The sequence below is a fragment of the Tachysurus fulvidraco genome, chromosome 16 (genome assembly GCF_022655615.1).
Source record: "Tachysurus fulvidraco isolate hzauxx_2018 chromosome 16, HZAU_PFXX_2.0, whole genome shotgun sequence".
Lineage (NCBI taxonomy): Eukaryota > Metazoa > Chordata > Actinopteri > Siluriformes > Bagridae > Tachysurus > Tachysurus fulvidraco.
Window position 1 is genome coordinate 19,136,077 of NC_062533.1, and position 11,801 is coordinate 19,147,877.

The following is an 11,801-nucleotide window of genomic DNA, read 5'->3' on the forward strand; positions in this document are numbered from 1 at the left end:
AGCTTCATCATTTCAGTGTGAAAACAGTGTAAAGGAGCTGCCAGATTAACCGCCTGGTCCGAGGACGATGGGACGAATAAAATACACTCTGTAAAGAATTTCATACTTCATACAAATACTTATTTTATACGCGCACACACACATTATATATATAAACTCTTCATACTCTTCATTCAACTATTTACATAAAAATATAATTATTACTCAAAAGGAAGTAAAGGTGAACGATTCTACGCTACAAAACAACGGTGAATATTCACTCTTATCACTCAGCATCTGGTCTTTAACAGACCAAGAAAAAAAAAAAAAAAAGAAATATATACAAATGTTTTTATCCTTACAACAAGCGACAAAAACTAAAAAGAAGTTTAAAAGGTTTATAATGGTTTGATTTGATCTGCAGCTCTGAGCACGCAGGTGATTAAACATCGGCTTTATGCTTTCACCGAAGATGTAGAGCTCAGAACTGGAGTGTAAACAGGGGTCGGGTTTCTGCCTCGCCGAACAGACGAGGAGGAGGACGTTTACGAGTCCGAGCTGAAGAGAGACGGGAAGGTTTTTATTAAAGACAGGAGTGTTGAGTAATAATCTGTATTTGAATGTAGAGAGAAAAGAAGAAGAAAAAGAGTCAGAAGTCTAAAGATGTCATGAACATATTATTTCAGCATGTGAGTCCTGAGCAGAAGTGTGTTTTACATCAAGCTCCGCCCCCAAACCACGCTGATTGGTTGAAAGGGAAAAAACAAGCCGTGGGGCCTCGTTTTAGGGGTTTGAGCTTAACACTGAAACAAACACACATTCATTTCAATGCAGCGTTTTTCCACAACTTCCTCCATCCATGTTTCAGTGTTCAGACTTCAGCTCCTCCTCCTGCTCTCTCTCTCTCTCTTGCTCTCCCTTCCCCCAACCATCTTCTCACTCAGCATAAACACCACACCCTCTCCACATCCCTGCGCTCTCCAACACCACTGTTTCTACTCCTGAGGACTATCTGATGAGATTCTGTGGTGTCCACGTCTCAGGTTCTTCTGAGATACAGTGAGTTTTTTTTTTTTGCAGCGGTATCGAGTGACTCGTCGAAGCCGAACGTGTGAATATCAGAGCGACTAACCTTCATTTTAACACCACAGTGCACTGTAACGTGTATATATAAAATAATAAAAGCTAACTTTGGACCTGTAACGATTTGTCTACACGTTTTGTGTTCCACGATATGAACCGACACTCTGTAAGCCCCGCCCCCTTCCTTTTAGCTCTAATTATTAATCGTCATGATTTTCTAGCTTGAAAGATGGACTGTCTGTCAATCAGTGGGTTTGCATTAGACTTGTATTTAGCTAGGGTTGCAAGATTATGGGAATTTTCAAGGTTGGAAACTTTCCATGGGAATTAACGGGAATATATGGGAATAAACTGGGAATTTTTTTTTAAAAAAATGCAGAGTTGCCTATAACAAGGAACTTAAAAGTAGTTAAAAAAATCTTGCAGCATAATTTAGTTTAAAACAACAAGATTTAATGCAATTTAAGTTTGAATTTGTACCCTGCGTTCCTCGGTCACTTGCACACAGCACACTGCTTACTGGAAGGCCATTGAGGCCAAACCCCCTGCAGGTACTTGTGTTCTTCCATAACACGCACAGTAACACTTTATTTTAGTCATTTAACTAGCTGCTTATTAGTATGAATATTAATAGAATATTGGCTGTTTATTCGTACTTATTAAGCACACATTAATATGTGCTTAATAAGTACATATTAATGCCTTATTCTGCATTACATTATTCTACATTCTTAATCGTACCCAATACCTAAACTTAATAACTACCTTACTAACTCTTAATAAGCAGTAAATTAGGAGTGTTACGACCAAACAAAATGTTTAGTTATGTTTGTATACGATATTATTTATATAAATTTCCCTATATTTCCAAATAATTCCCATAAATTCCCATAAAGTTTCCAATTTGGAATATTTCCAAAATTCCCCAGATTGAGTTCCTGTGGAAATTTACCGTAAACTTTCCGCCCCTTTGCAACCCTACATGTAGCTAAAGGAAAAGACGACTGAACGGTAAATAAAAATCGAAATTTAAAATTGTGAAACTAGTTGTGATGGTTCTAACTCCGCCCACTCTACTGGGGTTGTGTTACCACCACCGTGTAAGTAAGAAGGTGAACCAGATTCGGTTCAGTACGACTGCATACGGGATGAGAGTGTCGCACGCCGTCGTGTAGAAAAGCTTAGACGTCGTTCAGACATTTCGCACAGACTCCGAGAGAGTCAGGATGGGGATCCGAGGCACGGATTAGGTCCGAAACGTGTCCTTAGACATCCAGAATAACTTCTGTAGTGTCATCTTTGTGAATTTTAAGGTTTTGGAGCAGATTGTGTACAAACAGCTGCAATCATGGCTTTAGAAAGACTGGGGTTTCTACTGAAGAGATATGGAGTGTGTCCACAGTGTGCAAGTCCACCATCGCTAGTCTTCATCCTCCGTTCGTAGGCACTAAAGTTCATGACGGGGGTCTGGCAGTTGAAAACAAATTGAAAAAAAAAAAATATATATACAGGAAAAATAAAATGAATAAAATTCTTCATCCTGTAAGATGTGAATAAATAGAGGATGAGAGCTTTGAGAAGAAACAGATCGCCGAGCAGGATGGGAGCGGTGTGGGAAAGTTACTGAATAAAAAAGAAGAAGTGATACAACAAAGAGGCAGATTGCTCTTGGGTATTTTGAGAGGTAGTGCGAGTGTGTGTGTGTGTGTGTGCATGTCACGATCTGGCATAATTACTGATAAAATATACGTGTGTATTATTAACGCTTGAGAAATACTCATCAGTTCAGATCGGTTCATACTAAAGAAATAAAACGTCTTTTCTCTAGTTCTCTCTTCTGTCTTATCTCCTTAAAAGAGACAGAGTTTCGTTCTTTTTTAAACAGCGCTCGTTATAAATAAAGGACCAGTGATAATACTTCATGTTGATGTTCGTTCCCTGCAGATAGATACAGATCTTTGCTTAAATAGGAAAAGAGCAACGTGCATCCTACAGTGTGTGTGTGAGATTCCAGTCGTTTATGATTTTTATAAATATCGGTTCTTTGTATAAAAATAGATTTAATTACATTAAATAATAATAATAATTAAAAAAAAAAAGCTTTTTAAAAAAATTGAAAGATTTCATTCGGTGTGAATGTGAGGATGGCTTGAGACGTTCTGAGGGTGTGTGAGGATCACGAGCGCACCAGGATGTCCATGATGTGGTCCAGATCATTGAGGTCAGCCAGGCAGAGCTGCAGGTTCGACAGGTTCTTCAGTCCGTCTTCTCTCGGCGTGGAAAACGCCAGGATTGAGATTTCTGACGAGTCGTACATGGACGTGTCGATGTCCTCAAAGATGTCGTCCAGCTGCAGGTCCGTCAGGTAGCTGGTGGAATTTGTGATCTCGAACGTGCCGAACAGAGAATCTGGCGTCTTCGTATCCGCCTCGTCCGAGCGCTCCGGAGCGGGCGGTCTACTCTCGACATCCTCATCGAGTGTCAGGGATGATGATGAGGAGGAGGACATGGGTCCAGAGAGAAGAAGTGAAGAGTCTAGAGATACAGGTGGGAGCTCGGGGATGTGGCGTGGAGTGGGTGGAGGAAATGTGAGAGAATGTGAAGTGGGAGGGAGGGCATCTCCACCCTCCAGACACATCTCCTGCTGGATTTGGCGCAGCGTGTTGGCCAGCAGCACTGAGCGGTGAAGGCTGGGCTCGGCATGTTGCTGGCAGCTCTGCAGCTTGTCCAGGCACAGGTCCAGGACCAGCTGCCTCTGCTGGGGATACGGGAGATCCAGCGCAGACTCCTCGCCCTCGCTCAGCTTACGCTTCACCCCACGACCCAGACCGTACCTGCACGGGGACAGAGCAGCGCTGTGAGAGTACGGCATCATACACAACTTCTAGCATAAGCAAATGTACAACCCTGTAAAACTGTTCGACATTTTAGTAACGTGTGTGTGTGTGTGTGTGTGTGTGTTTAATCACAGAAAAGAATAAACTTGTTCATCACCTCTGCTAATGTGGACAATCCGTTACACCAGAATGTTGAGGAACTCTGGATTCTGATTGGTCAAAATTAGCTGTTGATTAGTTTTCTAAAACATCACTCATTCTAATGCTGTAGTGTTTCTATAGCAACAGCTTGTTCATAGGGACCCGTGTCGGAAACCAGGTTTAAAAACAAGTGTGAACTTTTCCTTTTTCTCCAAAGTAATTTATGGAAAGCGTCTCCAGTATCAGTGCTGTGTAACAGTCAGAAGTACAGTGGGGCGTCTCAGTAAGCCTGTCTGGTGAAGGACTGAGTGTCTAAAGAACAACACAAATGTTGTCGTCACTCACATTACTATAATCATATTAATTGTAATTTGTGCTGCACGATTAATCATATCGCAATCGCGATATCAAGCCTGTGCGATTATGTGACGCAAAATGCTGCGATTTTATGAAATAAATAAATAATAAATAAATGCATGTGTGGACATGACAACACATTCTCTCTGAAAGCTGTTTGCCTATTACATACACTACACCGCTATCCGCTAATAAAAAAAAAAGACCAGTGAGTTACAGTTTATTCAGTGGCACGTGTGGCTTTTTCCGGTGTGCAGCGCGGAACGGGTGAAGATGGATGCCGAGCAGACGGACACTGAACTGGTGGCCAGAAAAAATGTTACCTCTGCACCACTGCCCAAAAACGCTGACTAAGACTAAATTAACATGCATTATTGTTGACGGAAAAAGACGAGACGAAAATGTTTTGTATAAAATAAAAACTAAGATAAAAACTCTCTTCATTTTCCTCTACAATCGTCTCTGCTTGTTCGTCAGCTGTTACGCCTTTAAAATATTCAGAACGAGTTCGCGGCTTCGCGCTGTTGCTCGTTACAGGTCTCATACGCCTGTGGTCGCAACACCAAACTGCTAAACAAGTAAGAAAATGCACTCCTGTGTGTCCATGGCAACGCTCTCTTTTTCACGGAAACGGTGTGTTATAGTTAGCAGCGGTCTGTTATCAAGAAATAAAATAGTGTGTGCGTAGAAAGAATTCGTCGACACGCCGCTCAAAAAAAAAAAAATTCCTGAGCGCAAGTCTACCGTCTAGGCGGCTTTTTGTGTTAAATTATATTTCCTGTTCGAGTGTGTGTTGTTTAAATGTGTTCTCAACTTCTCTCTGATACCTTTGTGATTCTCAGAGTTTTGACAAGTTTTATAGCCTTGATATTGTTTCTTATTCAAAAGTGGTGACAGAAAAAACTCTTTACCCCCAACCTGAAACCTCTTCCCCTGTCACAGCCACTTCATAATCATAATTAATATTTAGGCTTAAAAGCAAATGTATATGTGTATAAGAAAGCAAATGTATACATATACACACACACACATACATATATATTACACCTACAGTTTTGATCTTAGGCCTTTCATTAATCAGCATTGTGTTATTTTATATTTTAATTTGAAAACGTTCTGCATTTGTTTGTTGTTGTTGCTAGTTTGAGTTTAGAAATACAAATTTCAGCATTATCAGTAATCTGTGTGTGCATTTTCCTTGAGAACCAAGCAAGTTGACTCATGATACCATTTGTTTATTATATCGCAATCGCATATCGTAATCGCGATACTGACCGCAATAATCGCAATATGACATTTTCCCTAAATTGTGCAGCCCTAATTGTAATTTTTAGCAGGTTGCCGTGGAATAAGAGGAATAAAACACTAGTAAAACAATCAGGTCCGAGCTGTTGACGGTACCTGGTGTCACACCACACCGTCATACAATGTTTTAGTATATCTCAATTAGAGCTGGACGATAAAACGATAACGATATGTATCGCGATAGACACATGATCGATATCGATAAAAGATGTGTACGATAAAACGTTCGATATTTTTTATTCTTCGTCGGAAGAAAACGGAGGTTGCGAAGCGAGTTTGGTTGCATTAACAAAGGCACTCGCAGTCTGGTAACCTAGCAGCATAGGGAGTGACACGCTAACAGCCAATCATGTAACAGTGTCACGTTCGGTTGCGCCATATCGTCGTCTTGTGCCGGTCTGCTGCATTCCTCTTCAGTAACCAGCGACTGATAAGCAGAAAATGAGCCGTACACGTTATTAAGCGTTTCTTACATTTCCTGTCATTTCTCACCTTAAATGTTAAGAGATAATAGTTAAGTGTTCATTGTGACTTTAGACTCATGTTTACATTATAATTATTGTTGTTTTCCTGGTTGTTGACATTTCTGCCTTAATAACTGAGGGGATTCTGATCAGAGGAAGGTTCAGTTTAAAATAAAAAGGTTTAAATCTAATATATTTTTCTCCTGGTCCTTATTTTAAACGGGTCATAAAAAATATCAATAATTATCGATATCGTGATACGGTTTTCGGCCGTATCGCCCAGCCCTAATCTCAATGCCACAAATAACAGAACTTTATTAAACGCTTGCTCCTGTGTTTATGGTGGACTGAACACCACCGTGCCATCTGAGGTGTCTTTATCTACATATAAACCATCCACACACACACACACACAGAGATCAGGTTTTTGTGTCTCTCTAATAAAGACATAATATGTGCACCGTGACGAGCGTGTGTACAGGGGGGGAGGAATCGGTCGTGGCTCTCTACCCCTCTCTGTGCTGTAGTGTGGGTGGTTCAGCCTCCTCCATCTATCATGCTGCTGCACACAGGAAGACATCATCCCCCCACAGCTCCGACCGCAGACTGCACCGCTCTGTGCTTCACTGCAGACACCACAGAAGCCCCGAGGAGCCTCGGCTTTGCGTTCACACCAGCAACTAAACAACAACTCAAAATAATCAAACAGCAAAAGAAAATAACGCTTTTTAGCCCCGTTTCCTGTTACAGCGTGAACCGATAGAGCAGAGAAAATAAAATCGCAAAATCCTTTAGTGCATCTGGGTGTAAAATAACGGTTTCTTTTTAGATAAAAAAAAAAACAAGAAGCAAAACTTGGCTATTTAACAACCACTTCGCAGCCACAGAGCGTTCAGCCTTCTTGGTTTCTGTTGGCTCACAAATCCAGACTCGTTCATTTACAAGTCAAAGTTAAATCCTTTACCCTTTCTTGCAAAAAAAAACCTCACCATGGGTCAGAAATAATAAACACTATAGATTATCTGTTAATATTGGCACCTCTGTATAATGAGCTAGTAAACATAGAAAAGAAACCCGAGCGGAGCAACGTATTGCCAAATCATTTAATAATCCCAGTAGACCCGAAGAGAAAGTCGTACGCACACACGACCGTCTCTCTCGATCTCTTCGTCTATCAGGGTTAAGAGAACACGTGGAGGACGTCTGGAATATCGTTTTCAGGTTACGTGAACTTACCGATGAACACACATTCATATATATATATATATATATTTTAAATTCCTCCGTTATCTGATGATCGGTTTTTGTTCCTCAAATGTCTGACATTAAAAAGTTCCAGAAGTGTGCGGTGTTCATCTGAACCCCAACGCGTGCTGAGGTTAAAGGATGATGTTTAGATGAAAGTATATAACAGATTTCTGTAAAAAGACGAGTTAATAAAGCGGTGAAATCGAAACAGCATTTAATGAAACAAAAACTACTTCTTCAGCTTAACGAACAAACCACTTTATACCTTCAGCTAATTATTTTACAGTGACGGTAAATCTGAAACTCTAACGCGAGTGCGGATGCAGCTCGAGTCGTGATTTAAACCGAGTCTCTGCCATTAGATCGGCCTCTCCGGTCTGTTCACCATGGCAACGGCAGCATACTCGCGGAGGGGAATCAGTAGTGTACAGACTCGCCTCGGCTTGCTCGTCGAACGCAAGGAACACAACAACCCAGAGCAGAGGACAAGAAACTGCACTGACACAGAGTCACAGACAGACACATACTCACACGGACAGACAGAGTCACTGTCACAGAGTCACAGGCACACAGAGTTACAGAGAGACAGACAGAGTCACAGTCACAGAGAGACAGACAGAGTCACAGTCACAGAGAGAGAGACAAGAGTCACAGACACACAGAGTCAGAGAGACAGACAGACACACACACAGTCACAGACTCACAGAGAGACACACAGTCACAGACACAGACACAAAGATACATACAGACAGAGACACAGACAGACAGACACACACAGAGACACAGACACACACAGACACATACAGAGACACACACAGGCAGACAGACACACAGAGACACAGACAGACACACAGAAACAGCTGTGACACTAAGTAAGCTGAACACTAAGTAAACGGACCATGTGACAAGCCTCATGTGTTGTTAAAAATGTTCTGTAAGAGAGTGAAGCAAGCTGCCATTTTGTTAGAGGAACCTGTTTCCCACCAGGTTCTACTTCTGGTTATGATCCTATCTGGCAGAGACGAATGAAGCAGTAGCCTTGGTATGGAAAGATCACCTGTCTGGGGTGGAGACTACAAATAAAAGACAAAAACTCAACCAGGTCTTCTCTTCTGTGGGATCCATAATCTCATCAGTTTCACTCTGTCTTTATTCACACCCTTCGCTAGCTCATTCACTCGCTCTATATCATTAGCTACCTGTGTGTCGCCCGGAGCAGTCCATAAACCGATCGGGTGTCCATGCATATGTATGAAGGACGTTTAAGATCTTCTCACCTCTGCTCACAGCTAATGAACACTTTTCCATCTTTGTCTTGACAAATCACTGGAACGTTCTCTTCCAGTCTGAGCAAGAAACAAGCGACTGTGTTTAGAGGACAAAACATTTATAAAAACTATCCAGTGTTTAGACATGACTGGATATTCACACTTAAATCTAAACCCCAGCCTGTGTAAAGAATAAGTTACCTACAGCTATGGACAAAACTTCCTGTTTTTTACACCGCAGGAACAGGAAGTAGTCTTTATTTGTGTGTGTGTGTGTGTGTGTGTGTGTGTGTGTGTGTGTGTGTGTGTGTGTGTGCGCACGCACGTGTGTGTGTGTGTGTGTGGTGCAATGTTACAGTAAAATAATTAGCGATAGCATTTTACACGTTTATAATAACATTTAACGTCCATGAAAGAAGTTCTCACTCATGTTACAGCAGCAAAACTTGACTCGCATTTTTAACAGTCCAGAAGATCTCAGTATCTTCATCTGGTCCATCAGAATCCTTGTGTAACGGTGCAGATCTTTACCTGAGGAACCTTTTGGAGCTCAGAGTGAAATTCACACATGTAGATCATGACTGTTAGATCACATCATTTTCTGAAGGAGATTTCATTACTGAGACACAACAGATTTTTATTTTCAGCTGATGGACAGTTCACGGTCATTGAACAACACAGTCATCACACAAACCTTAGACGATTTTAGTTTCGAGTCACTGGACATTATCCGCAAAATCCGTCGCACGTCTGAGCGCATGATCGCTTTTAAAACGTTTCGAGTGTGAGATTTATCCAACAAATATCCAACTGATGGACCAGACGTACTTCATAAACTTTTTACATTTTTTAAAAAATAAAATAATTATTAAACACGATACGCGAATAATTTCCTTTTTTTTCGCCTTTCGATATTCTTTTAATAACTTTTCTTTACGACGTCGTTTAGTCAAGGAAGGAAAGACAGAGCAAAATCTGAGATGGAAGGAACTGGAGTGAGACGTGTCTACGGTACCAGAAACAATCGTGCGAGAAAAGAGGAAGAAACACACGACACCGAAAAGCTTGCGTGAGAGCAGAAGAGGAGAGGAAAGCGAGAGAGCATAGGTGGGAGGGAAGGATGAAGGGAGGGAGGGAGGGAGGGGCAGAGAAAAGCCTAGCAAATCCTCTATAAGGACCCAATGAAAAGGCAGATGCAGACAAACAGGAAGTCCTAATACAGGCAAAGGTGATAGACAGCAAGAGACAGCAGTGAGTCAGAGCGGTGAGACAGGAAATTAGTCACTTCACCGTCACGATCCACGGGTCTTAAATATTTGGACACCGGCATCTTTAGTTTCTCTTTCTCGTATTGATCAGCTCTTATATACTCACATGGCCACAGCAGAAGAGTGACGCAGCACAGCAGTTTGCCCAGGAGTACAATATTTATTACTAAAACAAAAACACATCATACTTTTTATCCCTTAACACTGTGGAGCATCTGTGAGGAGTTAGTTCCAGTTCTCACTTACGTTATAGTAGCTACAATCAGTCGTTCCTTTAACTTGTTAACAGAAGCATAAGAATGAAACGATCCGTAACGAAGCTTGTGTCCGTCCTGGAGATGCCGTAGAACCGCTAACTGTCACAAAGCACGGACACTGGAGACTCCTTCCACACATCTTGTATAAACATCTCCTTAAACGTATAAAAACAGATGATGTGCCTTGTCCGCTTTACAAGACGCTGTTATCGTGGATAACAACGCATTAGTCAACAATCGATCGACAGCTTCTGACCAATCAGAATCACGCAGTCGACAGCACTGTTAAACACGAATAATATATATATATATTTATATTTATATATATATATAGGGATATCGGGAAAATCTCGCCAAGTATCGCGATATGAAACACCTTTCAGTATATCGGTCCCACCAAGTGAGTGAAGGACGTGTTTACGAACAGACGTCCTTTAACATCGACTGCAGGAAGAAAGTAAAGGGATTTAACAGCGACTGAAAGAACAGACACGTTAAACAAGCTGTAGAGAGCTAACTAACCAGTTAACTAACTAACCAGTTAACTAAATAACCAGCTAACTAACTAACTAACCAGCTAACTCCGTTAATAACAGTTCTCCACCCATCACCTGCTGTCCTGGAGCGAACACCTTTAACCTGCCCCACTGTGATGACTAACACGACGTGTTATAACCAGTTTATTATCATTTATACACATTTTTCTTACCTTGCTGAGGAAAAGGCATCTCTTTGGTCGGGTCCTACTTCGTTGTTCAGCACACAATCCACGTCCAGTCGACACACAGACGTGTCCTTACCTTTCATGGACGCATTCAGTGATAAAACCTTCCTTTATCTGACACCATGATGTTTCTTTAACCACGTTTAATCTCGACGGAAACTTGTGAGTGCGCGCGCGCGCGCGCCGGTTAGCATCACAGGCTAGGTGTAAAAGTTAAAGTAACAAGTCGAAGGTTCCGCTCAGGCGCTACATCCTTACGGTGAACTAAAGAATTAATCACTCGCTTTGGTTTTTACTCCTCATATGATGTGATAGTTGTGTAAACTTGCGCTAAATCACTGACAGGACCACAGGACCGGAGGACCGCAGAACACCAACTTGTTCCGTGTGTGTGTGTGTGTGTGTGTGAGAGAAGCTCCGGGAAAAACAGCACAGCTGACTGACTGGTCAGGTGAAAAAGCGTTGATTGGCCCAAAGAAATCCAAGCGCGACGTTCATTGGCTCAATTGTATCTGAAACCCGCCTAGTAACTGCGTCTGATTGGTTGTTCGGCTCACGACCCTTTTCTGATTGGTTGCTCTTCTCTTCCCACAGGCTTGAGCATGTGACTATTCACTGCACCGATAATTCGATTTAAAAGTGTAACTAAGACAAAAAAAGAAGAAAATATAAACATATCTGTCGCTGTAACACAAAGATCCGAGTGCTGCCGCTTTTCCCACAATCACAACAACAGCCGTGTTTAATGTACTTTTTAATTTAATGTCGTGTCCCGGGCTGGAGATTTAAATGTAGGGCTCTGATGTCGCTCTGACGTCACCTTGACGTCATCTTTAAAGGGCCAACGCTCATTTTTAAATATAACTTTCT

General features: G+C 41.6%; 1 protein-coding gene across 5 annotated transcripts; it reads right to left on the reverse strand.

Moving 5' to 3' along the window:
• Nucleotides 1-2,828: 2,828 nt before the first annotated feature.
• si:dkey-177p2.6 (uncharacterized protein LOC568712 homolog) lies at nucleotides 2,829-11,475 on the reverse strand. 5 transcript variants are annotated; one of them, XM_047801907.1, is made up of 5 exons: nucleotides 10,917-11,468; nucleotides 9,109-10,362; nucleotides 8,692-8,760; nucleotides 6,677-6,846; nucleotides 2,829-3,896 (listed from the first exon to the last, which is right to left on the reverse strand). In XM_047801907.1, exons 4-5 carry the CDS (start codon nucleotides 6,715-6,717, stop codon nucleotides 3,239-3,241), a joined length of 699 nt encoding a protein of 232 aa, XP_047657863.1. In that variant the 5' UTR covers nucleotides 6,718-6,846; nucleotides 8,692-8,760; nucleotides 9,109-10,362; nucleotides 10,917-11,468; the 3' UTR covers nucleotides 2,829-3,238. The 5 variants fall into 5 exon arrangements, with proteins under 5 accessions (XP_047657863.1, XP_027003348.1, XP_027003349.1 ...); XM_027147547.2 differs by lacking the exons at nucleotides 6,677-6,846; nucleotides 9,109-10,362 and having other exon boundaries at nucleotides 10,917-11,475; XM_027147548.2 differs by lacking the exons at nucleotides 6,677-6,846; nucleotides 8,692-8,760; nucleotides 9,109-10,362 and having other exon boundaries at nucleotides 10,917-11,446.
• Nucleotides 11,476-11,801: the final 326 nt, after the last annotated feature.